Source organism: Oreochromis niloticus, unplaced genomic scaffold (assembly GCF_001858045.2).
Source record: "Oreochromis niloticus isolate F11D_XX unplaced genomic scaffold, O_niloticus_UMD_NMBU tig00000946_pilon, whole genome shotgun sequence".
Classification (NCBI taxonomy): domain Eukaryota; kingdom Metazoa; phylum Chordata; class Actinopteri; order Cichliformes; family Cichlidae; genus Oreochromis; species Oreochromis niloticus.
Window position 1 is genome coordinate 19,782 of NW_020327282.1, and position 27,922 is coordinate 47,703.

General features: G+C 38.9%; 1 protein-coding gene across 3 annotated transcripts; it reads left to right on the forward strand.

Annotated features, from left to right (window-relative positions):
• The first annotated feature begins 420 nt into the window (after positions 1-420).
• On the forward strand, positions 421-22,609 carry LOC109200918 (uncharacterized). 3 transcript variants are annotated; one of them, XM_025904354.1, is made up of 10 exons: positions 421-6,272; positions 9,620-9,652; positions 12,825-12,930; positions 13,888-14,790; positions 15,543-15,626; positions 18,240-18,290; positions 18,791-18,880; positions 18,972-19,004; positions 19,128-19,193; positions 21,022-22,609. In XM_025904354.1, exons 2-10 carry the CDS (start codon positions 9,632-9,634, stop codon positions 21,252-21,254), a joined length of 1,587 nt encoding a protein of 528 aa, XP_025760139.1. In that variant the 5' UTR covers positions 421-6,272; positions 9,620-9,631; the 3' UTR covers positions 21,255-22,609. The 3 variants fall into 3 exon arrangements, with proteins under 3 accessions (XP_025760139.1, XP_019212043.1, XP_025760138.1); XM_019356498.2 differs by having other exon boundaries at positions 12,825-14,790; XM_025904353.1 differs by lacking the exon at positions 421-6,272 and having other exon boundaries at positions 8,648-9,652; positions 12,825-14,790.
• Positions 22,610-27,922: the final 5,313 nt, after the last annotated feature.

Here is a 27,922-nt window from a genome sequence, read left to right on the forward strand (position 1 = left end):
CTTGGTGGTTGCAGCTTTCCTAGCGGTCTCTTCATGGTTCCCATTCGCTTGCGGGATCCCCAGGTACTTGTAACTGTCCTCTATGTCTGCAATGTTGCCTTCTGGTAGTTCAATCCCCTCAGTTCTGACTACCTTCGCTTCCCTTATATATATATATATATATATATATATATATATATATATATATATATATATATATATATATATGTGTGTGTATGTGTATATATATATATATATATGTGTGTGTATGTGTATATATATATATGTATGTGTGTGTATGTGTATATATATATATGTATATGTGTGTGTATATGTATATATATATATGTATATGTGTGTGTATATATATATATATATATAGCTATATATAGCTATATGGGTATTTACATCCAAATCAGGTGAACGGTGTAGGAATTACAATAGTTTGCATATGTGCCTCCCACTTCTTAAGGGACCAAAAGTAATGGGACAGAGTAAGAACCATAAATCAAACTTTCACTTTTTAATACTTGGATGCAAATCCTTTGCAGTCAATCACAGCCTGAAGTCTGGAACACATAGACATCACCAGACACTGGGTTTCATCCCTGGTGATACTCTGCCAGGCCTCTACTGCAACCGTCTTCAGTTCCTGCTTATTCTTGGGGCATTTTCCCTTCAGTTTTGTATTCAGCAAGTGAAATGCATGCTCAATCGGATTCAGGTCAGGTGATTGACTTGGCCATTGCAAAACAGTCCACTTCTTTCCCTTCAAAAACTCTTTGGTTGCTTTTGCAGTATGCTTTGGGTAGTTGTCCATCTGCACTGTGAAGCGCCGTCCAGAGTTTTGAAGCATTTGGCTGAATATGAGCAGATAATATTGCCCGAAACACTTCAGAATTCATCGTGCTGCTTTTGTCAGCAGTCACATCATCAATAAATACAAGAGAACCAGTTCCACTGGCAGCCATACATGCCTACGCCATGACACTTACAGCACCATGCTTCACTGATGAGGTGGTATGCTTAGGATCATGAGCACTTCCTTTCCTTCTCCATACTCTTCTCTTCCCATCACTCTGGTACGTTGATCTTGGTCTCGTCTGTCCATAGGATGTTGTTCCAGAACTGTGAAGGCTTTTTTAGATGTCGTTTGGCAAACTCTAATCTGGCCTTCCTGTTTTTGGGGCTCACCAGTGGTTTACATCTTGTGGTGAACCCTCTGTATTCACACTGGTGGAGTCTTCTCTTGACTGTTGACTTTGACACACATACACCAACCTCCTGGAGAGTGTTCTTGATCTGGCCAACTGTTGTGAAGGGTGTTTTCTTCACCAGGGAAAAGATTCTTTGGTCATCCACCACAGTTGTTTTCTGTGGTCCTCTGGATCTTTTGGTGTTGCTGAGTTTACCGGTGCGTTCCTTCTTTTTGAGAATGTTCCAAACAGTTGTTTTGGCCACGCCTAATGTTTTTGCTATCTCTCTGATGGGTTTGTTTTGTTTCTTCAGCCTAATGATGGCTTGCTTCACTGATAGTGACAGCTCTTTGGATCCCATCTTGGCAGTTGACAGCAACAGGTTCCAAATGCAAACAGCACAGTTGAAATGAACTCTGGACCTTTTTTCTGCTCATTGTAATTGGGGTAATGAGGGAATAACACACACCTGGCCATGGAACAGCTGAGAAGCCAATTGTCCCATTACTTTTGGTCCCTTAATAAGTGGGAGGCGCATTTGCAAACTGTTGTAATTCCTACACCGTTCACCTGATTTGGATGTAAATACCCTCAAATAAAAGCTGACAGTCTGCAGTTAAAGCACATCTAGTTCGTTTCATTTGGAATCCATTGTGGTGGTGTATGGAGCCAAAAATGTTAGAATTGTGTCAATGTCCCAATATTTATGGACCTGACTGTATACACACAATTTTATTATATATAAAATATTGTAGAGAGAGAAAAATGCTCTCTTTAGGGGTCACAACACCAGAGGCCCTGCCTCTATGTCAACCCCGATCCCAGCTTTCTCCTTTTTCACACCAACCCTCATCATGTCCTCCTTCACTGTATCCATGAACCTCCTCTGAGGTCATCCTGTTTCCTCCTGCCTTTGTCCAGTATTTCCACTATCCCTCTTCTGCATATGTCCGAATCATCTCAGCCTTGTCTCTAACTTTCTCTCCATACCATTCAGCATGAGCTGTCCTTCTTGTATACTCATTTCTGTTTCCTGTCCCTCCTGCTGACTCCAGATCCCTGATGTAATCCCACCCTCACCTTGAACACATCTGTCACTCCTATTGCAACCTCACCACTGCCTCACTGTCCTCATACATGTCCTGCACCACCCTCACATCCTGACTTACCTCATGCAGTACCACAGTTCCTCTCTTAGCATCCCATCATATTCTTTTGCCAGATCCACAAAGACACAGTGCAACTCTTTCTGACCTTCACTATACTTCTGCATCAACACACTCAAAGCAAACATCACATCTGCACTGCTCTTTTTTAGTGAGAAGCCATACTGCTGCTCATTGATCATCACCTCTCTTCTTAACCTAGCTTCAACAAGTCTTTCTTGGTGTGTCTCATCAGCTTTATCCCTCTGTAGTTACTACAGCTCTGCATATCACCCTTGGTCTTGAAAACTGGTACCAGTACACTTATTCATTCCTCACTCTCCAAACTTGTGTTAAACAATCTGGTTAAAAAGTCCTCTCTCCTCAACATCTCTATACCACCACAGATATGTCATGTGGACCAACTGCCTTTCCTCTCTTCATAGCTGCCTTCACTTCCTCCTTACTAATCCCCTGCACTTCCTGATTCACTAACTTTCCTCCATCTTTCCTCATTTTCTGTCTTCATTAATGTCTTCATTAATGAAGACAATGAGAGAATACTTCCATCTTCTCAACACACTCTCTTCACCATCTTTATCCTTAGTCACTCTAACCTGCTGCACATCCTTTTCAGCTCAGTCTCTGTCTAGCTAATTGATACAAGTACTGTTCTCCTTCCTTAGTGCCCAGCCTCACATACATCTCAGTATAAGCTTTTTCCTTTGCCACCTCTATCTTTGCAGTAAGCCTGGCCTCCCAGTATTCCTGTCTACTTTCTCCATGTCCCTGACTATCGCACTTTCTCTTAGCTATTCCTTTGAGGAACTACAGGAAAGTGTCCAAGCCACCACCAAGTCTCCTTGTCCTCTTTTCTCTCTCCAAAAGATACACCAAACACCTTCTTTGCCTTTCTCTCACCATTTCAGTTGTATTTTTCCAGTCATCTGGTAACTCTTCCCTTCCACCCAGAGAATGTCTCTACTCCTCCCTGAACTAACAACTTCACAACATTCTTCCTTCTTCAGCTTCCACCATTTAGTTCTTGTCTCTGCCGTCACTCTCTTCCTCTTCTTGATGTCCAAAGTCATCCTACAGACTAGTGTCCAATGCTGCATGGCTACATTCTCTCCTGACACCACCTTGCAGTTTCCTATCTCTTTCAGACTGACCCTTTTGTTTAGGATGTAAGCCACCTGTGTACACTTTCTTCCACTCTTCTACGTCACCTTATGTTCCTCCTTCTTCTTGAAGTATGAGTTCACCCCAGCCATTTCCATCTTCCTAATTTTGACCTTCTGCATTTCTCTGCTTAACACCATACCTATCTAACACCTCCTCATTATCTCTCTTTCCTTCACCTACATGGCTACTGAAGTCTGCTCGAATCAACACTTTCTACCACTTTATCAAACCAACTGCAGAATTCCTCTTTCTCTTCTAACTGACATCCAACCTTCAACCTGGTCTCCTGCACACACAGTAAATCTACCTTCCTTCTCTCCATTCATATCAGCCAGCTCTCTCCCTTTGCCAGTCATAGTACCTCCACGCTCCTGCCTGTCCTTCTCTTCGACTCCTAACACGCTTCTCCCCTTTCCTCTTCCTTTGTCTTCGAATAGTAGCACAGTTTCCATCGGCTCTCTGTTGGCCAATAGCACAGGAGGCAGTAATTGTTAACCCAGGTACCGACTGATCTGATATGGAAATACACCAGATGCCATTCCTGAAACAGCCCTCTCTGTTTATCTGGGCTTCGGAGTACACTCCCAACTCCACCCCCCATACACTATCAGTCAAAAATTTGGACACCTTTTGACTTAATGTTTGTTTGTTTTTTACTACTTTCTACATTGTACATACAAACTGAAGACATCAAATATATGAAGCAATATATATGGAATTATATAGCAAAGAGATAGCTGATATGTAACTCTAAATATGTTTTATATTTTAGAGTCCACCCTTTGCTTTGTTGACAGCGCTGCAAACCTTTGGCCTTCTCTCACTGAGCTTCATGATGTAGTCACCTGAAATGGTTTCACCTCACAGGTGTACCTTGTCAGGGTTCATTTGTGGAATTTCTTTCCGTCTTCATGGGGTTTGGGCCATCAGTTGTGTTGTCCAGAAGTCAGGTTGGTGCACAGCTGACAGCCCTATTTGACTACTGTTAAAATTCATATTATGGCAACAACCAATCGGCTAAGTAAAGAGAAACTACAGTCCATCATTACTTTAAGAACTGAAGGTCAGTCAATCTGTATTTATGCTAAAATTTTGAATGTGTCCCCAAGTGCAGTCGCACAAAACATCAAGCACTACGACAAAACTGTCTCACATGAGGCCCGCCCCAGGAAAGGAAGACCAAGAGTCCCCTCTGCTGCTGAGGATACATTCATCCGAGTCACCAAAATCACAAGGAATGGACATTAGACCAGTGGACATCTGTGCTTTGGTCTGATGAGTCCAACTTTGGTTCTACCTGCCATGTCTTTGTGCGACGCAGAAAAGGTGAATGGATGGTCTTGGCATGCGTGGTCCCCACTGTGAAGCATCGAGGAGTTGGTGTGATGGTGTGGGGGGGCTTTGCTGGTGACACAGTTGGGGAGTCATTCAAAACTGAAAGCACACTGTACCAGCAGGGCTACCACAGTATCCTGCAGTGACATGCCATCCCATCTGGTCTGTGTTTAGTTGGACCATCATTTATTTTTCAATGGGACAATAACCCCAAACACACCTCCAGAGTGATGGAGTGCCTACCAGATGGCCTCCACAGTCACCTAACCCAATCCCATTGGAGATGTTTTGGGATGAGACGGAGCACAGAGCAAAGGCAAAAGGGCCAACAAGTGCTCAGCATCTTATGCGTATTTTTGTTTTCCATTCAGAAAGAACATAACTGTCCACAGCCTTCTGTCATTATTTTCAAACTAGTTACACTAAGCTACTGTAAAAATGCTTATACAGAAAAAATAATGTTTGATCATCATCAAAAGCCAGATATTTCAAAGTTTCATCTATGAAATATCTGGCTTTCCCATCATAGCAGATGAAATACCTATTTTGCATTAAATTGCATCATTTCGCCTCCTGAAGGGCTCGCCATGAGTCCACTGTGTGTGTATATATATATGTATTTTTTCTCTCTGTGGTAATTATACTTTTAGATAAATACTAAGTACTTTTCCACTACTGATGTATAGAAAATAAAATTAGGCTGTAAATTTAAATCTTACTTTAGATAAATCTTAGTATGTGCTTTTATAATTTGTACTAAATTATAGTAAAAAATATCAGGGTTCCTTTGTTTGTGCTCTGGACTGTACAATAAGCCTGAGTCAGAGCTGAGCAGAGAATTGTAGCTCACTCTGCTCCCAACTTAACTGATGCCCTGCACCTCCCCCATAGCTGCTGCAGTGGGGGAGGGGCGGGTGAATGTTTCCAGCACTTTGGCAGGTCTGAAGGCAAAAGAGAGTCCAAACCAGGACTAGCAAGGTGTACCTAATACAGTGGCCGTTTAGAGTGTGTGAGATAGATAGATAGATAGATAGATATGGTAATGGTTCTTAGTTCTTTTCGACTACTGATAAGCATTAAGTCAATTTAGACTGTAAAGCTAAATGTTACTTTAGATCAATTTTATTATGCTGTTTCATTATGTGTTTAAACTGTAGTAAAAACAATGTCAGGCTTCCTTTATTTTATATAATGTACAATGTAAATCAGGTTTCAGAGTGAGAGCTGAGAAGTAGAGAATACTTTGGCTCTCTGCAATTCCTCTTTAAGATATCATGACCCATCAGTGACCCGCCCCTCCCCCCCGCGCACCTGCACTGCACGCTCTCAAACTTTTGCAGGGCATTGCTTGCATCTCAACCATTCAGTCAACGGACGGAGAAGCTGCATAATTAAACTGGAGATTGCAAGATTTAAAACAAATTTTCGGCAGGTAAGATTTCACATTTTGTCTTTATGAAAACTGTGCAATTTTTTTTTAATGAAATGAAACAACAAAAAGGTATCTTACGTCAGGTTTTAATTTTTTCAACTTGTACAATGCATGAAGTTCGTCTCAGTTAATAGCAGCTTGCTAGCAAACAAACTGACAATTACACATCTTCAAAATAAAAAGAAAAGAAATTCAGCAGCATGGGATATTTTTGGCAAATTTGATGTTTTTTGGGGTGCTGAAGCCAAAACTGATCTCCTTTTCCTTTAATCACGGACATTTATTTAACCCTCTGGGGTCGCCGGACGCACCGGCACGTCAAAATCACATGACCAATTTAAGACGACACAGCTACAAGATGCAGCGCGTCAGTGTCTCCATTTCAACTTGGCTCGAAAGTGCGGACTTCAAACTATATACCAGTTTTTGAATTGTGTCGATGGGCCACGTAAAACCAGAGTTATGATAAAAAATACACGCGATGTTTTTTTCTGAACAAAACAGTGGTGTTTACAGCCGGAAGAACGGTAAAAACGGCGTTTTCTACAGCCAGCGCTAGCAAACACTCTCCGCTTGCGAGTGAAAAAAGAAAAAGAGAAAACACCCCTTCCCTATTGGTGTTAGAGTTTACCATGTCAGCCAATCAAAAAAATGATATGGCAACATGTGACATTTGGTTGCTTAGGGAGAAGGGGAAGTTTTTAGGAGTGACACCCGCGACGGAAAGCAGGCGAGCGAAAGAAAGAGAGAGCCAGTTTTCATATGTGAGACATTAGTGACGTTTAGCGTGTTTGGAGGCTATAGTTAGTGTGTTGTGTAGTTATTGTTTTGTATTGTGTGTCAGTTAGACTGCTGAATTTCATATTTGATCTAAAAAAGCTGTCACAGGCAGATTCCAGTGTAAACGCTGTTCCCACATGGAAAACTGGACTGATGCACCTCCTGCAGTCAGACCTGCAGGGTTTAGGCCTGTGGTGTTCTCTGTCTTATACTGAACACAAACAATGTTTTGGACTTGCACAAATAATTTGTGTGCCTTCTTATTTGATACAGAACACCTGATTGTTCTGTAAATAGATTTAAATGATTATATAAAAAACGCCTGAGGCCTTGGCTGCATTTTTAGGTAAATAGTGCCATATAACTTTGTTGTTTGCAAAACTTGTGCATAATTTTTAGAAATGTACAATTTCTATTTGATTTTCAAGTTATGAAAATGATTCGTTAAACATGTTTGTGGGTTTTACAGTAAAAAATATAACTTTTTTCCACTCGGATTTTGAATTTTTTGTCTGAATTTAGATCAACTGTGCTAATATAGTATGTCAAAATGAAAAAATAACTCAAATTTCAGATATTTGAGGTTGTGCTGAAAATAATGATACCAAACAAGGCAAGATAAACATATTTTAAAGGTGAAATATAGAGGTAAAATCAAAAGTAGTCAAAAACGGCCAATTATACCCGGGACCCCAGAGGGTTAAGGAGGAGTTGACATTTCAAAAAAGCACAACAGCGTTGAAAAATATTAGAAGCTGGGTCCAAATTCATGGGCTGCATCGTGGGCTGGGTCCTCAGGAGCTCGGGTAGGCCGGAAGTAAATGGCTGTGAAATTGGTCGGTCTAGCCTTCAGATTAGCGTCACCGCTGTCTCGGTGGAGTTTAATAAACTCGGCCGTCTGCTCCTTGCTATCTAAAATATAACAGGACACTGGAGTAAACTCTCGACCATCTCACACTTCTGTTTAATCTGTTTTCTGTTTGACGTTGATTCAGCTGTGTGAAAACCACCCGGGGGATTAATAAAGTTTTATTTTTTCTAATCTAATCTAATAACTTTAATCTCAGCCAAACCAATTTACTCACTAACAAATAAAACACTGAAAAAAAAAAAAATACCATTTTTAGGTTGTCTAAGTGACTTATATATCATGTTTAACCTCAATAGCGAAATCTCTATTAATAAAAATAGTGTACATGTATGCCTTAATAAAAAGAAGCAGGTGAGATGTTAGAACGCTTTTATTTTTATTTTAGTGTACACTCAATACAATAAACAGCTGCTGGGTTTTGGGGTTTGTTTAACCTGAGTAGCGAAAAGACCGCAGGGAGGTTGAAAACGATGTGCCAGGTGTCCGCTGTTCTTGCCGGCTCAAGTGATCCTTGACCTCACTGTCTGCTATGGAGCTGGCGGGTCACAGACGTCTCCGAAAACGTCGGAGCGCGTTTGGAAATATGTGATATCTTGATAAATCGAGCAGATATTTGAAGTTTGCACAGCTACATTCTCGCTTGAAAATAACTTAAAAGTTTATTTTGTGACCCAGAAAGAGTAATATTTAAAAGTTTATAGCCCCGCTCGTCCGCCAATGCATTCTGGGATATTTAGCTGTACCAAGTCCACACAAGTCACCACCGATGCATGCTCGATGAAACGGGCGGCGCGAGAACACATCCGGGAATTTTTCGAGTTCTCGGCTTGATGCGTACTTTGAATGTCTGTGTTTCAGTGACTGAGCGGTGCCTGTCCGTCTAGTATATTTACTAGCGTAGCTGCACATCAGCATGACCCAGATGAGCAGCGTGCTCTTTTTAGTCTCGTTTGTCTCATTCCTCACGTTTGTTGTGTTTTTCACTGTCAAACATAACTGGACAGAAGGCCTGGCGTTCTGCTAAAGTGGGCTTCAGAAAGTGTTTTTTGTGGAACATCAAGGCTGCCATGTAGTATTCATTTGGCTATTCAAAGCAAATAATGTAAATGCTTATACATAATGTAAGCTTTTGTATGGTGTGTTATAACTCTGCCTTCAAACAATCAAGTGTGTTTATGTGTTGTCTCTTTGGTCACTATGTTTTAGCGTTATAATATGACACACCTTGGAGGAAACGATAACATGCTGTCCTAATAGTATTTTATGTAATGAGAGTTATTAATAAAAGTATGTTGAAAAAAGGAAAATGATGTCACTCTAACAGTGTGCCAATCAGAGGGCATATAAGCTATCCTATATAAAACACTTTTTATGTAACTTTAAATTTGGTAGAGTTGCAGGTCATAGTTTGTACATCAGTTTCACCTACATGAGAGCTCACTGTTAAGCAACCCGTAGCCTTATTGAGGTGAGCTTCAGTAAATAAATGAAAAGGAAAAAGGAGGTGGAAATGGTGGAAAGCACAGTGTAGTCCAGTTATATGTTAGAGATGGGTAATGGGCTGCATTAAATTAACTGCTTTTCCTGCTTGCTGAAGACTAAGAAAAATGTTGGTGCAGTTATGCTGTATCACCTCTAAGCCGTTATTACTTAAATGTAACTGAGAAGTAACTTTGGATTTTGTCTTTGGTATTAGGTCGAGGAAGCCATGGCAGCAAGCCAAACACAGGTATGTGCCTTTCTTATCAAATATTTGAACATGTAGTCTTTAATAATTGTTACTGAATCGTATGCAGGAATGTTAAAGTCAAACAGCATCTTTTTTATCTTTTTTTAAACGTGACTATGTCACCATAGTAACTGATGATGAACACATCATCTGGTTGGAAGCAGGTTAGATTCAGAGTTTCTGTTTAAAATAGACTGGAAGCCCCCGTTTTCACTGATTCTTTTATTTACAGCATATTTTAAGTGTGATATAGATTCTCTGCTGTGGGAATACGTTTTAGATGCGCCACCTTTTAAGCGTCACCTTTCTAAACTCGAGCACTGCAGTTAACAGGTGGATTCTTCTGTTTCAGTACAGCTAGCAAACAATGACAAAGCACTTCGAGACTAAAAGTAAAAGTTGACAGTCTTTACTTGGTTTTTAACATAAACTCATTGCTGCAGCCAGGGTTACAAAGTGATCCCTCTTAGACTTCCTTTTATTTTTAGTTATTCTTTCTGTCCCTAGTTAGCTAACATAAACTAATGTAGGGTAGAACTGTTATCAGCATCCATCCAACCAACCAACCCAGTGACCTCATAGTCTGAACTCAGCCAAGATGGAAATACACATGCTGTAAACACTTGTTTTTTATAACGAGCTTCACTGACAGTGTTCAATCGGAGATTTTTTTTTTTTTTTAAAGAGTAGGCCTCCATAGTGTCATCTAGCCTTAATGTATGTAGTGTTTCAGGTCAGCTTTAACCTTGAACATTGGATATGTATCCAGAAATGTGATGTCTTTTCAAATACATTTCTAGATGTTATTTCTCAAACAGTATGAGTGTATCTTCTTAGCAGCTTTTCTTATACAATAACTTTGTGGAATGAAAACAAAAAGTCATCTTTGTTATATGCCACTAGTTTGACTTAAAAAAAAAAAAAAAGAAGTTTCCATGCAATAGAGGGTGTCAGCATACGGTAGTAATCCGTCTCATTTTAGTTCATTATTCTTTTACAGCCTCATGTCTATAAAAGAAGGGATGCTGTGTAGAATGTAAATCAAAACTGAATTCAATGTTTTTCAAATCTCATAAACCCACATTTTATTAACAGTAAGACATGTAAAATATTTCAATTGCTTAAACTGAGAAATTGTTCCATTTTAAGAAAATTATGGGATCATTTTGAATGTGATGGTAGTACTATGTCTCAGAAAAGTTAAGACAAGGCCTTGTTTCCCACTGTGAATTTTCTCTTTTCGTTTTACAACATTGTAAACATCGGGGATCTGAGGAGACCAGTTGCTGGACTTTAAGGAGAGCAATGTTGTCACATTCTTGTCTGACGTAAGATTTTACCTGCTCAACAGCCCTGGGCCGCCTTTGTCGCATTTTTCGTTTCATGATGCTCCAAATGTTATGAGTAGGTGAACGGTTTTGACTGCAGGCTGGTCATTTCAGCACTCAGAGTATTGGACTATGAAACAATGCCATTATAATACATGCACTATGCGATTTACAATTGTTTTCCTGAAATATCCAAGGCCTTCCCTGAAAAAGATGATGTTTAGATTGGAGATGGACCGATCCGATATTACGTATCGGTATTGGTCCGATACTGACGTAAATTACTGGATCGGATATCGGAGAGAAATAAAAAATGTAATCCGATCCATTAAATATCAAAAAAGCATCTCACAAAACTTGCGACACGGCATAACTCGGCTCATAACCGTAGCACGTAGGAAGAGTGTGCGTCACGTGATAGAGCGGCTGTGTCCGGCATTTCATCTCCGAGGAAGTTATCCCAGAGAGAAGTAAAGCAAGTGTGTAAGTTCATCTCTGAATGTTTGTAAAGCGTTCCCACATTAAGCTTAACAACCGATATATGGAGTGACTGCCTCTCTCTCTCCCTCTCCTGCCGCTACTTCAATCGTGAAAGTGATTAATGATCAGCTGATCGGCTTTTCTGTCGCAAGTCCGTCTCTCTCGTTTGTTTTTGGCCCACTTCGCGCCAGAAAGAGGAAACCAGTGGCTGAAAAACAGCGGCACATTTAAGCTTGATAAGCTGTTGTTAGAATTTATTTAATATTACTTTCTACACCAGGATCCTTTTCTACGTAGCTGACGGCTGGTAACTGTGCAGGGGCGAATCTAGCAAAGTTTAGCCAGGGGCATGAACAGGGAAAAGGGGGCACAAAGACATACTTTTCTTTCTTATTCTCATTTAAAATGTCTAGTTTTAATAAATAATTATCTGAATCTTACACCCAAAGTTTTAATCTGATCTAAAATGTATAGAAGTCCATTACTGTATAACTAACTATAACTATTAAGTTATATAGTTATGGTTATTAAGTAATTATTAAGTCTAATATACCCTAGTAAGCTATAGTACTTTTTCCTTTGGGAAGATACCATCTGTGAATTCTGCAATTCTGTAGAAGAAAGATGTTGAATCTATTTAATTATTCTTAAAACATAATTTGTTTCTGTGCATTTTATTTCACACTGCATCAAATTAAAGATGATTACGTCGATTAAGCATCATGAGGTGGAGGGTGAGGGGTGGTTACCTATTTTTTATTTTTTTTGCTCCTATTAGTTAGGTTGCTTAATATTTCTGCTAAGTACTCTTTAAAATACCAGAATAGGGAGGATGGAGTAGGTTTAAGTTTGATCAGTATGAACTATGAAATATTTCGGGTGCAGTGTATTTTTTACATACAGGTATAACAGAATAGCTTTAGTGTTGTTGTTTATTTAAACTTGAGTATGAACTTATACAAAATGCAGCAAGATATTAAAAAAACAGTTTTATTGATTAAAAAAAACACACTATATCGGATTCATATCGGTATCGGCAGATATCCAAATTTATGATATCAGTATCAGACATAAAAAAGTGGTATCGTGCCATCTCTAGTTTAGATGGGAGCATATGTTGCTCTATAACCTGTATTTTCTTTCGGCACTAATGACGCATTTCCACATTTGTATGCTACTAGCTCCATAGGCACTAATGCACCCCCATACACTAAGATGTGGGCTTTGAAAAACATTGCGTTCAATTTTAACTTGCATTTTACACAGCGTCTCAACTTTTGGAAGATAGTTTTACAGCTTTATTACATAACTCTATCCTTATAATTGACTTCTTCTCATGATGATTATTCTCTTTACCTATTCAGGAGGAGAGTGATTGCTCTGAGCTGGATTTCTCCATTTGTTCAGGCTCTGAATACGTGCCAAGTCAAAATTCAGACTTAAGTGATGGGGACAACCACAGTCTACAAAGTAAGACACTAAAGATCACTGACGTTTCTAGCAATAGCGACAGTGACAATGAAGAACTGAGAAACATGACTCTTAAAAAGACACCCAGAACATATGGGAAAAGAAAGAGAAATGATCACAAGGGAGGAAAAAAGGCTAAACGGACTAAACGGAAATCAGAGGTGACTGTAAAAACATGTACAAAAAGGGAGGACAACAAACGAGTATGGGACAAAAAACATTATTGTCTTTACTGTGGGAAGTCCCAAGCAAAAATATCGAGACACCTGCAGAGGAATCACATAGAGATGAGTGATGTGGCATATGCCTTTAGCTACCCTCTAGGTTCCAAAGAAAGGAAGGATCTTCTAGAACAACTTCGCAATAAAGGAGACTTTAAGCACAACACCAAAGTGATACAAAAAGGCAGAGGACAAGTCGTAACATGGAAGCAGCCATCTAATAAAACCATAGCAGGAGAATATTTACCTTGCCCTTATTGCTTTGCAATGTATATCAAAAAGACATTATGGAAACATGCGCTGTCATGCAAAAGTAAAAAACTGTGTGCGTCAAAAACTAGACATCCTAGAGTCCAGAGTTACGCTGCACGCCTGCTTCCAATAAAACATTCATCTAAAGGATGTCAGACTATTATTAACAACATGCGACAAGATCAAGTGTCCTTTCACATCAGGAGTGATTCTCTGATTTGCAAATATGGAGAATCGCTATATGCAAGACATGGCCGTGTGAAGTCTAAGCACCAATACATTGCGCAAAGGATGAGGGAGCTTGGCCGGCTCATGTTAGCTGCAAAAAATATGGACAAGACAGTGAATGTACTTGAAGATTTGTGCAAACCATCAAAATTTCAGTTTGTTGTCAGTGTTGCCAAGCATCTTGCAAACTTTAGTCCAGGCAAAAATGAATATGGCAAACCGTCAACAGCAGTCAAAATTGGATTTTGTCTTAAAGGAGCAGTCGAGGTACTGATTGGACAGACTCTTATGAATGACGATGACTATGCAGAGAAGAAGGCCAAAAAATTCTTGGAACTTCTGGACAAAAACTGGAGGAACAGTGTATCTGTCAGTGCTCACCAAACAATACAAGAAAAGAGGTGGAATAAACAGGATGACATTCCCCTCACCAAAAATGTGATTGCTCTGAGGGACCATCTCCGTACCGTGGAAGGTGAAGCAAGAGAGACACTAATGCAGCACATGGATTTGGCAGCATACAAGGCATTGAATGAGACTGTTTTGGCACAGGTTATTGTCTTTAACAAGCGACGTGAAGGGGAAGCATCACGCTTGACTCTTCAGACCTACAAGAACGTAAAAACAAGTCCCATTAATGAAGACATTTATGAAACCTTGTCACCATTAGAAAAAGAGCTAAGCAAGCTATTAACCCGCATTGAAATCAGGGGCAAGAGAGGCAGGAAAGTGCCTGTTTTTTTGAGCGACAGAATGAAGGAATCAATCGATTTGTTGGTGAAAAAGAGAGAAGCAGCTGGTGTACCTGCTGAAAATCCCTATCTCTTTGCTAGACCTGGTGGGATGACACACATACGTGGATGTGACTGCCTACGAAAATATGCAGACCAAAGCAAAGCAGAAAACCCTGAGCTTCTGAGGTCAACTAAATTAAGAAAACAAGTTGCCACACTTTGCCAACTCCTCGATCTTAATGATCAAGAGCTCGAGCAAGTTGCAAGATTCATGGGACATGACATCAGAGTTCACCAGGACTTTTACAGACAGACAGACAAAACCTTTCAAATTGCCAAGATAAGCAAGCTTCTGTTTGCAATGGAGGAAGGCGCTGGCACCTTAAGGGGCAAGAACCTCAGCACCCTGGAGGTTTCTGTTGCTGGTATGTATGATAGAGTATTTGTCTTTTTTTTTCACTGTCCTGCTATATTGAATTGCAAATGATATTGTGTGGTCAAATAGTTTTACACTTGACTAATCCATAACATGCGGCTTATAACACCAAATCTGTCTCTCGCTCTCCCTCCCTCTGTCTTTCACTCACGCAGACACACACACACCACCACCATCAACTTTGCTAAAATGTTAATGAAAAACATAGACCAGGCAGCTGCAATTGAGCAGCAACGTCCATCCAACTCTTTTCACGGTTGCTGTGGTCGTGATAATTTTGTGAGGCCACATTGAAAAGGCTCAGGTGAGCTTGCTAAAGTTCAACAAGTTGTGCCTCCATCGCTTGTGTCCAGATCACACGCTGCACTGCTGTGCTGCTCTGTCTTTATCACTTCCGTTCCTGTGTTTGTGCGTGCGCAGTGTGAGAGGCTGTGTTGACACCCTCACGAGGGGCGACAGGATTTCAAATAAGTTTGATTTTCTTGCAACCATCCGACTCTTGATTGGGAGCTGCTCGTGAGGTGTTAATTGCTTCTCGTTACCCCATGTATACTGGACGATGACACACGATTAAGGCGAAACTTGGGCCGATCCCCAAAACGGACACATGACTGAAAAATCGGCTCAAAATTGCCCAAAAATTGCACAGTATATGCCCAACTTTAGAATGTTGGTGGTTAGCACTGTTCTCTAATCAAAATTTTGGACTACCAATTACTAATATTTCATTATCTTTTATAGGTGTAATTTCCCCAGCTCCCAGCCCTCCAGCTAGTCAAAGAGACCCAGGCAGACCGAAGGAACAAGACACAGAGGTGGATGAAAGTAGGTTTTAATATAGAGAAAATCGTTGCAAGTAACATTTGTTTGCAGCCCTATTTTACAGCCTGTGTCTACGTGGTAGACCTGTGCAATCTTCTGCAGTCCAATAACACGGTCATGCCATAACATCATCTTATTTTACCTATAACCATGAATCCATGAGCTCAGTTAAGACAATAAAGACCATGAATTGACAATGAATAGGACTGATTATATTGATAATAATGGATTGGATTTATATAGCGCTTTTCAAGGCACCCAAAGCGCTTTACAATGCCATTATTCACTCACGCTCACATTCATACACTGGTGGAGGCAAGCTACGGTTGTAGCCACAGCTGCCCTGGGGCAGACTGACAGAGGCGAGGCTGCCATATCGCGCCATCGTCCCCTCTGGCCAACACCAGTAGGCGGTAGGGTAAAGTGTCTTGCCCAAGGACACAACGACCAGGACAGAAAGGCCAGGAGAGAAAGGCCGGGGATCGAACCGGCGACCTTCCGGTTACAGGTGCGCTTCCCAACCCCCTGAGCCACGATGGTGTTCCTGTTTTGTCCTTTCTGTTTACAGTACAACAGCAGAACACATTTTTGGTTTCCAATGTATCTTTTCAGAAATGAAAACATTATGTTAGGTTGAAATGGTGAGCAGATATTCAAATCACAAATATATTTGCATTTATTGCATTTATTTGTGCCACGGATAGTTTGATCCACTGAGATTTTTATTTTTGATGTAGTGTATAACTTGTGGTCACAAGCACCATCTATATAATCAAGCAACAGTGGACAGAAATTCAGCATCATGGTAGTGGTATGTTTAGAATAAATCTTGGCTTGATAATTTTAGTAAATGTGTTACTCCTAAACGAATCTGTAAATGCTTATTAAAGCATTAAGGTTGCATTTAGTTTTTGGCTTCATGAGACGATTAGCTTCCAGGTGAAAAGGGATGTTACTTTGAATCCCTGTTTGGACAAACAGCTTTTCCAGTTCAGGAGAGAACATGTAGAATTCCTTACTAGAGGACCTCAGTCTGAATCCTGACTGGCACATCTTAAATTTAAATGGGCACTGGTTTTAAAATACGATTAGTCTTCTAGTCATGATCTACTGCTTGTTGTTTTTTTGGCACATTGTTAGTGTTGTGTATTTTAAATTCAATTCAATTCAATTTTATTTATATAGCGCCAAATCACAACAAAAGTCGCCTCAAGGCGCTTTATATTGTGCAGTAGATAGCACAATAATAAATACAGAGAAAAACCCAACAATCATATGACCCCCTATGAGCAAGCACTTTGGCGACAGTGGGAAGGAAAAACTCCCTTTTAACAGGAAGAAACTTCCGGCAGAACCAGGCTCAGGGAGGGGCGGGGCCATCTGCTGCGACCGGTTGGGGTGAAAGAAGAAAAACAGGATAAAGACATGCTGTGGAAGAGAGACAGAGATTAATAACAGATATGATTCGATGCAGAGAGGTCTATTAACACATAGTGAGTGAGAAAGGTGACTGGAAGGGAAAAACTCAATGCATCATGGGAATCCCCGGCAGCCTACGTCTATTGCAGCATAACTAAGGGAGGATTCAGGGTCACCTGGTCCAGCCCTAACTATATGCTTTAGCAAAAAGGAAAGTTTGAAGCCTAATCTTGAAAGTAGAGATAGTGTCTGTCTCCCGAATCCAAACTGGAAGCTGGTTCCACAGAAGAGGGGCCTGAAAACTGAAGGCTCTGCCTCCCATTCTACTTTTAAATACTCTAAGAACAACAAGTAAGCCTGCAGAGCGAGAGCGAAGTGCTCTAATGGGGTGATATGGTACTACAAGGTCATTAAGATAAGATGGCGCCTGATTATTTAAGACCTTGTATGTGAGGAGCAGGATTTTGAATTCAATTCTGGATTAAACAGGAAGCCAATGAAGGGAAGCCAAAACAGGACAAATCTGCTCTCTCTTTCTAGTCCCTGTCAGGACTCTTGCTGCAGCATTTTGGATCAGCTGAAGGCTTTTCAGTGAGTTTTTAGGACATCCTGATAATAAAGAATTACAGTAGTCCAGCCTGGAAGTAATAAATTCATGAACTAGTTTTTCAGCGTTACTCTGAGACAGGATATTTCTAATTTTAGAGATGTTGCACAAATGGAAGAATGCAGTCTTACATATTTGTTTATTATGTGGATTGAAGGACATGTCCTGGTCAAAAATGACTCCAAGGTTCCTCACAGTGTTACTGGAGGCCAAGGTAATGCCATCCAGAGTAAGAATCTGGTTGGATACCATAGTTCTAAGATTTTCAGGGCCGAGTACAATAACCTCAGTTTTATCTGAATTAAGAAGCAGAAAGTTAGCGGCCATCCAGGTCTTTATGTCTTTAAGACATTCCTGCAGTTTAACTAATTGGTGTGTGTTACCTGGCTTCATGGATAGATAGAGCTGCGTGTCATCTGCATAGCAGTGAAAATTTATGCTATGTCTTCTAATGATGCTGCCTAATGATGCTCATGACAATGGAAATTAGCTTAGGTTATACATTTTACAGTAATTTCATTTTAAAGACTTCTGTCTTTATACAAATTTCCACATAAAATTGCATCATTTCAATATTTCTTACATTGCAGACAATAATGTGGTCTTCGCAGGCAGCGATGATGGCTGTTCTGATAATGGTGGTAAGTGTTACCTGCTCACTAGTAGAGCCGTTGGTATACTGTCTCATGAATAAGCTGCATTTATGATAAACTGCCTAAAGTTATGTATGTGACATTGACTGATATAAGACACTGATGTTAGCCTGTTAGCTTGAGTTCCTAATGGTTAAAATGAAATGGGTGGCATGTTATAGCCAAATAAACGCACTGTTGGCCGACTTCAGTGCTCAGCAATCTATACAAAAGATAACACTTGATCATGTACACTCACTCTATAGTGAGCTCCTTTATTACAGCAAGAAATAGACTGAAAAACACATGAAATCTGCGAGTTTATCACCACAACCCAGATTCTAATTTTTGTTACAGTTGTCAAATGTATTTTTAAACAAATGCCACCTTGTAATGGCTGTGCAGTGTTTTTTTTTTTTTCCTTTTGCTTTTTTAATTTATCTTAACTAAAAGAAGAGTAATTACCATTTACATACTCCTGATGGCTAATATTTGACATCTGGTGTCAGTCACAGGTGAAAGTCCCATAGCAGCTACTCAGAGTGATCCTCAGGGAAATGAGGAGGAGGAGAAAGGAGGAGGCAGTGAGATGGATGAAGGTCAGATTTTCCAGAGTCATTCAATAGAAAAAAAAAAAATAAGTGAATTAGGATGATGTGGCACATTAATTTATTGTTTTTTTTTTTAAAGACGGAAGTTCTCAGCATTTCGCAGATGTAAATGGTGAGTTTAAGCATTTGTCTGAAATGTAGTGACACTGTTGTGTATTCTAATTAAATTCTATTCAAGTAAAATCTGCATTGTACAATAACAGCTACCATTTTTTTTTGTCTGTTTCTGTTTTAGAAGAGACCAAAGAAGTAACACTCGCCGTGAGAAAAAGGGGAAAATCCAAAGTGGCCAAAGCAAAGGGTGAGATGTTTTCAGCTTTAAATGTATTTGATATTTTCTGCATGCAGTATATGAATCAGGTTGTATGACCCCTAAAGAGTGCAGCTGAAAGAATGATTGCTTCACTTTTATTGTTACATTTATGATTTGTTAGGCTACCTATTCTGGTAAGTGACTAGTTTAACCTGCTGTGTTGCGCGAGTTCACACTTTGCAAGAACAGCACTACAAAACACATGGCAGGGTTCTGCAGGTCATTTCACAAGTCTGAAATTTAAAAAGAAAAATACAGGCTGAAAATGTCTTATATTGTGATAGAAAATACCTGTTTAAGGTCTTATGATTTACCAATTAAAGACAACTACTTTATCTCAATGTTATTTTCTTACAATGCGTATTTTAGTTTCCACCAATTACTAGTGGTGCAACGGATCACGGTTGATCCGAAATCCGAACCGATCCCACTCCACGGTTCGGTACGCATGTGATCTGAAGATTCGAAAAAGAAGAAAAAAAAGTACGTGTATGGTGCGTGTGGTGGGTCTGTCAAGCGATAGTTATGGCCAGCGCTAGCGGTCCAGGTGGAGGAGCAGAGGAGTTTGCGGCATTTAAGCAGCCTTTTGCTGCCCAATCCGACCAGGCTAAAGCTATTACAGAAGCTATTGGGGTGTTTAGCTGCAGACGGGTGGCCGTATTCCGTTGTGCAAAACAAGGGGTTTAAACTGTGATGAACTTGCTTGAGCCACGCAATGATATCTCACTGCACGTCCACTTAAGTGGCAAGAACGTTCCAAGCATGTATGAGCAGGAAAAGATTCAAGTTATGGCTGAACTGTCCCAGGCATGTGACCGTGACAGCTCATCATTTTAATATCTTCATATTTGCCTAATACTATACTTTTATCTTTTGAAAAATCAGCTTCTGTTTCCAGTACGCTTTTCAATAATCATTAGTGAACAGAGGCTCACAATGCCACCCCTTTCATGCGAACATGCAGGTTAAGCTTTTTGTGACCGCTTATCCAGATCGCCACTTTCAGGTTAAGTGAATCCAGATTATGGAAAGATAGCCTTGATATGTTGAATGTGCTTTGTAGTACAGGCCTTATGACTAATGATAGACAAAACTTAATTTTGCTCTTTGGTATTGTATCTGTGCGCCAGTCGCAAAACTGTGACAGTTTGTCAAATAAAACGCATAAATTCAGATAAAATGAAAAGATCATGTCAATCAGTTATGTTTGTTTCTGAATCATGATCTAGGTAACTTGTTACATTGTCAAGGATATTAGCAATTGTATTTCATAATAAGAAAAATTGACTTAAAATATGCGATCTCAGTTAACTAGATTATGACTACTACCAACAGCACAGGTTTTTTTATTACTAGTACATCAGAAATATTTGCCTTATTTAAAACGATAGCAAATTATTAAAGTGAGTTTTTTTTGTTTTTGTTTTTTACAAGAATATTGTTATGATGAATGATTTTAGCAGGAATAACGAGTTAGCATCTTATTTTAAAAGGCTAGATGCAACAAGTACCTTTGAAAAAAAAATGTATAAAAGTAAATTGGCTGTTTCACTCTATAAGTATATTACTCAATAACTGATCTCATGTTTCTGTAAACTCAAAATACTTAATTTAAAAGTGCTTACTACATATCTTGGGTACAAAATGTTGAGTAAATTGTTGAACCTACAGTTTGGTTTGGCATTTTCTGTAAATACACACAAGCAGAACCCCATTTGAAAAAAACAAACAAAAAAAAACAAACAAAAAAAATAAACTACGGTTACATACATGTTGTAAAGTTAACAGTCCATGTTGTCTTTTGTGTTATGTGTAGAGATCCCCCGTGCGAAGGTCAAGAGGCCATGGAGTGAAGCAGAGAAGACGGCAGTGCAAAGATGGCTGGGAAAATTTGTCGCAGAGCGCAAAGTTCCAAAAAAAGAACACTGCATGAAATGCTTAGAAATGGAAAAAGACCTAGCTAATCGCTCATGGAAAGATGTTAAAAACTTTGTGTACAACACGATTGTCACTCTGAATCGAAGGTCTGCTTGTAAAAAACTTTTTTAAAGACCTCTTCCAAAATAAGTTTACCTTGATAATGTTAAGACATTATTTAAAATTTCATTTTGTCTTCTCATCCTTGGTTTGTGACTGACTCTGCAACAGTATATAAAATGACATGCAGAGGCTGGGGACCCTTAGTCAAAATTTGTGTGAATGGCAAAGTAAATGGGATGTGATTACCAAAAGTGCAGAAAGATGCCACATTTCCTTTAATAATTTAAGCAATATTACCCTATTTTCATCTTTTATAAGTTCAAAAAAAGAAGAAGGTTTTGGCACAAATGTTCAATAATTATTAGGGTCCCGTTTGTCATTATCACAGCATTTGAAAGCTTTGGTAGCAAATACGAGTCTGATTGTAATTTGATTGGCTTTATGTTTTGGAGTGGTGAACTGTGAGGGCGATGAAAATACCTTTACCTAGTGTCTTTTGAGGTAACCCGTTTTGGATTTTAAGTTCTAGGTTTTTGCCCAGGATGCTTTTGGTTTGTTTATTTTATAATCTGTTAAAGTACATTAGGTATCTAAGTTGTTCACCTTCTTAATGGCTTAATGGTTAGAACACATCCTAAAGTGTCCACCTTTGCTCAGTGCAGCAGAAAACTTGTTTTGGTCTTATGATGTTCATTGGTGAAAAGTTAAATTTTGGTTTCAATGATGTAGGAAGCAGGAAGGTCATACTGGTACAGTTGTAGCCACCCTAAGCTTTACTGATTTGGCAAAAGTCAAAACAAACTGATCAAGTTATTGATCACTATTTTAGTTGTAAGTCATTAGACTTAATAGTTGTCTTAATTGTTATAAAAACAGTTATTATTCCTCTGGAAGGATGTTACATTGTGAAATAAACTGAATTTGCTCTTGTTGCAGCATTGTGGGAATTTCCTTGGTAATTATTAATAGAATCTAAAGCGGTATTTGAAATGTAATACTACCTTTTTGTTATGTAGGGGGTTGTCTTGATAGATTATCAGAACTTTTTAGGTATTCTGTTTATGTATAAAGTTGAGACTGTTTAACTTTCACATTATTTGGTTGCACTAAAATGGAAAATGGCAAAGAGTAAATGCAAACAGAAAAAAACATATAGACAGAAACGAACACAAAAGCACCCCCTGGTGGAAAATCACCTGAACAGCACTCAATGACAAGGTCCTCATTCCGATAGTAGAATGAGGTTTTTTTTTACTTGTGTGTTTTAAGACTTTGAGGTGATTTTTGCTGTCAGAGAGCCACCTAGTGTTGAAAAATAGCAAAGATTGGTCTGCAAGTGTAGCAGAAATGGTGGTCCTCACTTTGATAGTGCATTTACCCGGTCCTCGGTCGGCATGCAAGACAGGAATGTGTGTGTGTGTGTGTGTGTGACAGAGAGAGAGAGAGAAAGCCTTTTTATGGGATGATCTCATTGTAAGATTTAAATTCAATATATTTAGACTGGTTGACTGAATTGGATCTTGTGTGTGTGTGTGTGTGTGTGTGTGAGATTATCTCATTGTAAGATTTAAATTCAATATATTTAGACTGGTTGACTGAATTGGATCTTGTGTGTGTGTGTGTGTGTGTGTGTGTGTGTGTGTGTGTGTGACAGAGAGAGAGAGAGAGAGAGGGCGAGAGAGCGTTTTTATGGAAGCATCTTATTGTATGATTTAAATTCAATATATTTAAACTGGTTGACTGAATTTGGTCCTGTGTGTGTCTCTCTGTGCATGTGTGTTTCCATATGTGTACATATTTCTGATTGTGTGACTGTTATACTTTTTTTTTGCTGATTTTTTTTCATTTAACAATTATATTTGAGGGACCCATGTTCAGGATTTTTTCAGCTGTCCATTTTGCTTTTCCAATTTTTCTATTTAAGTTATTACTATTGTGCTAAGTCATAGCATTTCTGCTGTTTTTCAGTATTTGTGCTAAATACAGCATTTCTGCTAAATCATACTCTTTCTGCTATTTCATAAGATTTGTGCTAAATATAGTGTTTCTGCCATTTCTGCCAAATTTAGTATTTTTGATTAATTAGGGTTTTTCTACCAAATCATAGTACAGTTTTACTGCTTTTTATAGGATTTTTAGAGGATATTTATATTGCTTAATATAGTATTTCCTCTTTTTATACGATTTGTGCTTAATATAGTTTTTCTAAAAAATGTAGTATTTATGCTTAATCATACTATTTCTATATATTTCTGCCAGGTCCCCAGGCAGCTAATCCTCTGTGAGGACTGATACATACAAATACATATCAGGGCCTGCACGGCTTCCCAGCCAGCCAATCATATCTGGGGTCTGCCCTTTCTTCTCTCGTCATATCTCAGTGACAGATGTACAAAGAGCAATGCAAATCACAGTCAAAGTACACGAAAGTACGCTGATTCACCCAGTGCAAGAATTATGCTTCTAGTCCACCAATCTGATTCTGACTGCTCATCACCCTGTTTTCCAGGCACCCGCTCTCTTTCCCAGTGGCGCAGTTGGTAATGACACAGGTCTGCAACCCAAAGGTCATGGGTTCAATTACACCTTGGGCAACATGTGTTTTTTCCCTACAAATTAATACACTATCACAGACCACTAATTCATATTCATCATTTATTACAATTCTGCAACCTTTTATGATTTTAGCAGCTTTTGTAATATGGACCTCAGATTCTTGTTAACACTCCATGGCACAAATACTGTTCCCTTTAGGCTCTGTGTGTGTGTGTGTGTGTGTGTGTGTGTGTGTGTGAGAGAGAGAGAGAGCGAGAGAGAGCCTTTTGATGGGAGTATCTTATTATATCACTTAAATTCAATATATTTAGACTGGTTGACTGAATTTGGTCCTGTGTGTGTCTCTCTGTGCATGTGTGTTTCCATATGTGCCCATATTTGTGATTGTGTGACTGTTATACTTTTTTTGCTGATTTTTTTTTTTTTCAATTAACAATTAGATTTGAGGGACCCTTAGCATGTTCAGGATTTTTCCAGCTGTCCATTTTGCTTTTCCAATTTTTCTATAAGTTATTACTGTTGTGCTAAGTCATAGCATTTCTGCTGCTTTTCAGTATTTGTGCTAAATACAGCATTTCTGCTAAATCATACTATTTCTGCTATTTTATGAGATTTGTGCGAAATACAGCATTTCTGCTAAATCATACTATTTCTGCTATTTCATAAGATTTGTACTAAATATAGTGTTTCTGCCAAATATAGTATTTCTGCTTAATTATAGTATTTCTGCCATTTTATAGTATTTGTGCTAAAACATAGTATTTCTACTAAATGTAGTATTTATGCTTAAACATACTATTTGTATATATTTCTGCCAGGTCCCCAGGCAGCTAATCCTCTGTGAGGACTGATACATATAAAATTTACATATCAGGGCCTGCACGGCTTCCCAGCCAGCCAATCATATCTGCCCTTTCTTCTCTCGTCATATCTCAGCGACAGATGTACAAAGAGCAATGCAAATCACAGTCAAAGTACACGAAAGTACGCTGATTCACCCAGTACAAGAATTATGCTTCTAGTCCACGTAGTTTTTGAGTTACACGACGTTTTGTAACTCCAAAAAACAGCATTTTTCGCCTCTCACCGCAATCTAATTCTGACTGCTCATCACCCTGTTTTCCAGGCGCTCGCTCTCTTTCCCAGTGGCGCAGTTGGTAATGACACAGGTCTGCAACCCAAAGGTCGTGGGTTCAATTACACCTTGGGCAACATGTTTTTTTTCCCTACAAATTAATACACTATCACAGACCACTAATTCATATTCATCATTTATTACAATTCTGCAAACTTTTATGATTTTAGCAGCTTTTCTAATATGGACCTCAGATTCTTGTTAACACTCCATGGCACAAATACTCTTCCCTTTAGGCTCTGTGTATGTGTGTGTGTATCAATATTTCTCCCATTTTAAAGTATTACTCCTCCATAATTGTATTTCTGTTAAATCAAAGTACTTTTACTACATCTTAGTACTTCTGCTCAATCATAGTATTTCTGCTAAATCATAGTATTTTGCCAAATTATGGTTTTTGTGCCAAATCATAACATTTGTTTTATGTTATAGTATTACTACTAAGTGGAGGAATTTCTGTCATGTTACAGTATATGTGCTGATTACAGTATTTCTGCTAAATCATAGTATTTCTACTATATTATATTTTTCTTTCTAAATATAGCATTTCTGCTATATAATTTTATTACTGCTATGTTATAATATTTGTGCTAAACCAGAGTATTTCTGCTGAAACATAGTATTTCTGCCGAATGATAGTATTTCTGTCAAATTACAGTATTTGTGCTAAAACATAGTATTTTTAAAAAAAATTTCAATATTAATAGTAAATTACAGTGTCTCTGGTAAATCGCAGCATTTCTGCTATGTTGTACTGTTTTTTTAAATCATAGTATTTCTGTAATGTTTAAGAATGTTTGCCTAAATATATTCTTTCTGTTATCTTATACTATTTCTCCTAAATTCTTGTATTTTTGAGAAGTTATCGTGTTTCTGGTAAGTTACAATATTTCTGCTAAGTTCTGCTATGCTATTGTATTTCTGCCAAGTATTATGTTTCCTCTAAGATATTGCAGTTCTGCTAAGTTACTACATTTTAGCAAAGTTCCTTTGCTTCTGCAAAGCTTTTACAAATTCTGCAACTTTTCAGCTTTTTCAGCTAGTTTCGGCAGACAGCTTCAGCATTACAGCATCCACACTGCATTTTCGCAGGAAATGCAAATTTTTCTAGTTCTTTATTATTGTGTGGATGCCCTAAAAGGGCTTCCACACTATTGAGTTCCTGTTTCTCTTTATTCTTTATTTTTCTTTTTCAAGTTGCTTCCGTACGTTTTTTGGACGTTAACTACTCCTTCAGTTTTCACCCGATTTTCACCGTTCAAACTTTAAAAAATTCTGCTGTTTCTGCTAATGGGTGCTATGACTTTTGGTGCTCATAACTGCTATACTTTTTGAGATATTGAATTTTTTTTGCAATATTTTTTGCCCATTTCTGCCATATCATCAGTGGCCTCACTGATTTTCCTTGCCGAGTTGACCTGTGTTTTAGCTCAGTGAGATGAGCATCCGTTCTCAGACTGGGAGGGCCGGGTTCAAATCCCGCTTATGGCAACATTTCTTTCAGTTCACACTTAAACTTTTTTAACTCTTTTCAACACAAATTTCAGCTTTTTCACCCCTTTTCAGCAAAAGTTTAAGTTTTTTCACCACTTTTCAGCACAAATCCCACCTTTTTAACCCCTTTTCAGCAAAAACCTCTTTTCAGCAGAATTCTGCTCATTCACCTCTTTTCAGCAGAAGTTCTGCTGATTGAACTCTTTTCAGCAGAATTTTCACTTCTTTTCAGCCCAAATTCTGCTTATTCACCTCTTCTGCAAAATTTTCTGCCTTTTCACCTCTTATTAGCACAAATCTCAGCTGTTTTCAGAAAAAAACTCTTTTGAGCAGAAATTCTGCTGATTCATCTCTTTTCAACGCAACTTTCTGCTTCTTTACCTCTTTTCAGCAGAAATTCTGCTGATTCACCTCTTTTCTGCAAAATTTTCAGCCTTTTAACCTCTTATCAGCACAATTCTCAGCAGCTTCTGCTCATTTCAGCAGAATGGTCAGTCTGTCCACCTTCTCTTCGTGAGAATAAGTTTGGCTCAGTGAGATGAGTAGCCGCCTTGAGATCAGGAGGGCCAGGTTCAAATCCTGCTCAGGGTGAAATTTTTTTTTCACCACCATACAACTTTTTGCAACTTTTCAACTTTTTCAGCTTTTTCAGCAGACAGCTTCAGCGTTAAGGCATCCACACAGCATTTTCGCAGGAAATGCAAATTTTTCTAGTTATTCTTCTAGTTGCTCCGTTTTTTGGTACTTAACTACTGCCTCAGTTTTCAGCCGATTTTCTCCGTTCAAACTCTAAACTGTTCTGCTCTTTCTGCTAATGACTGCTATGACTTTTGGTGTTTATTACTGTTATACTTTTTAAAATATTACACTTTTTTCCTTTAATTTGTCCCATTGAAATGAATGGGAAACTTCCACAATTCTGTGCAATTAACTCAGAGTGAGCACTGGTCCTTTCTGAAACTTCTCTTCATGTCCGAACAACTTCTTGCTGCTCACTCAATTTTCACTCAACCCCCATAAACTATACATCAAAACGTAGGTATTTTTGCGGGCTTTCAGACAATGTTACTATCTTTATTGTGAGATTTACCGTTTTTTCGCAATTTGCCTCGAAGTGACACATGGTCTGGATACTCCCCATTCAAAGTCTATGGGGAGGTTTTGAAATTCAGAGCTGAAATTCTGTAACAGGAGGCATTTTCAAATCGCCATATCTCCTTAACAAAGCAAAGTTAGGACATGAGGCTTGTGCCAATATATCTTCAGACACTGCTGACACTCACAGTGGAAGCAGTTTTTACAATTATCTTACCGTTAAGCAATGAATTACGTTTGTTTGAGGGTAGGAAATCTGTCCTCCTCTCAGTCTTCAAACTCTGGAAATGAAGCCGTTTCTTCTCTCGTCATATCTCCGCGACGGAGGTAGAACGAGCTATGAAAATCGCAGTCAAAATACACCAAAGTCCGCTGATTCACCCAGTACAAGAATTATGCTGCTAGCCCTCCTAGTTTTTGAGTTACACGACGTTTTGTAACTCCAAAAAACGGCGTT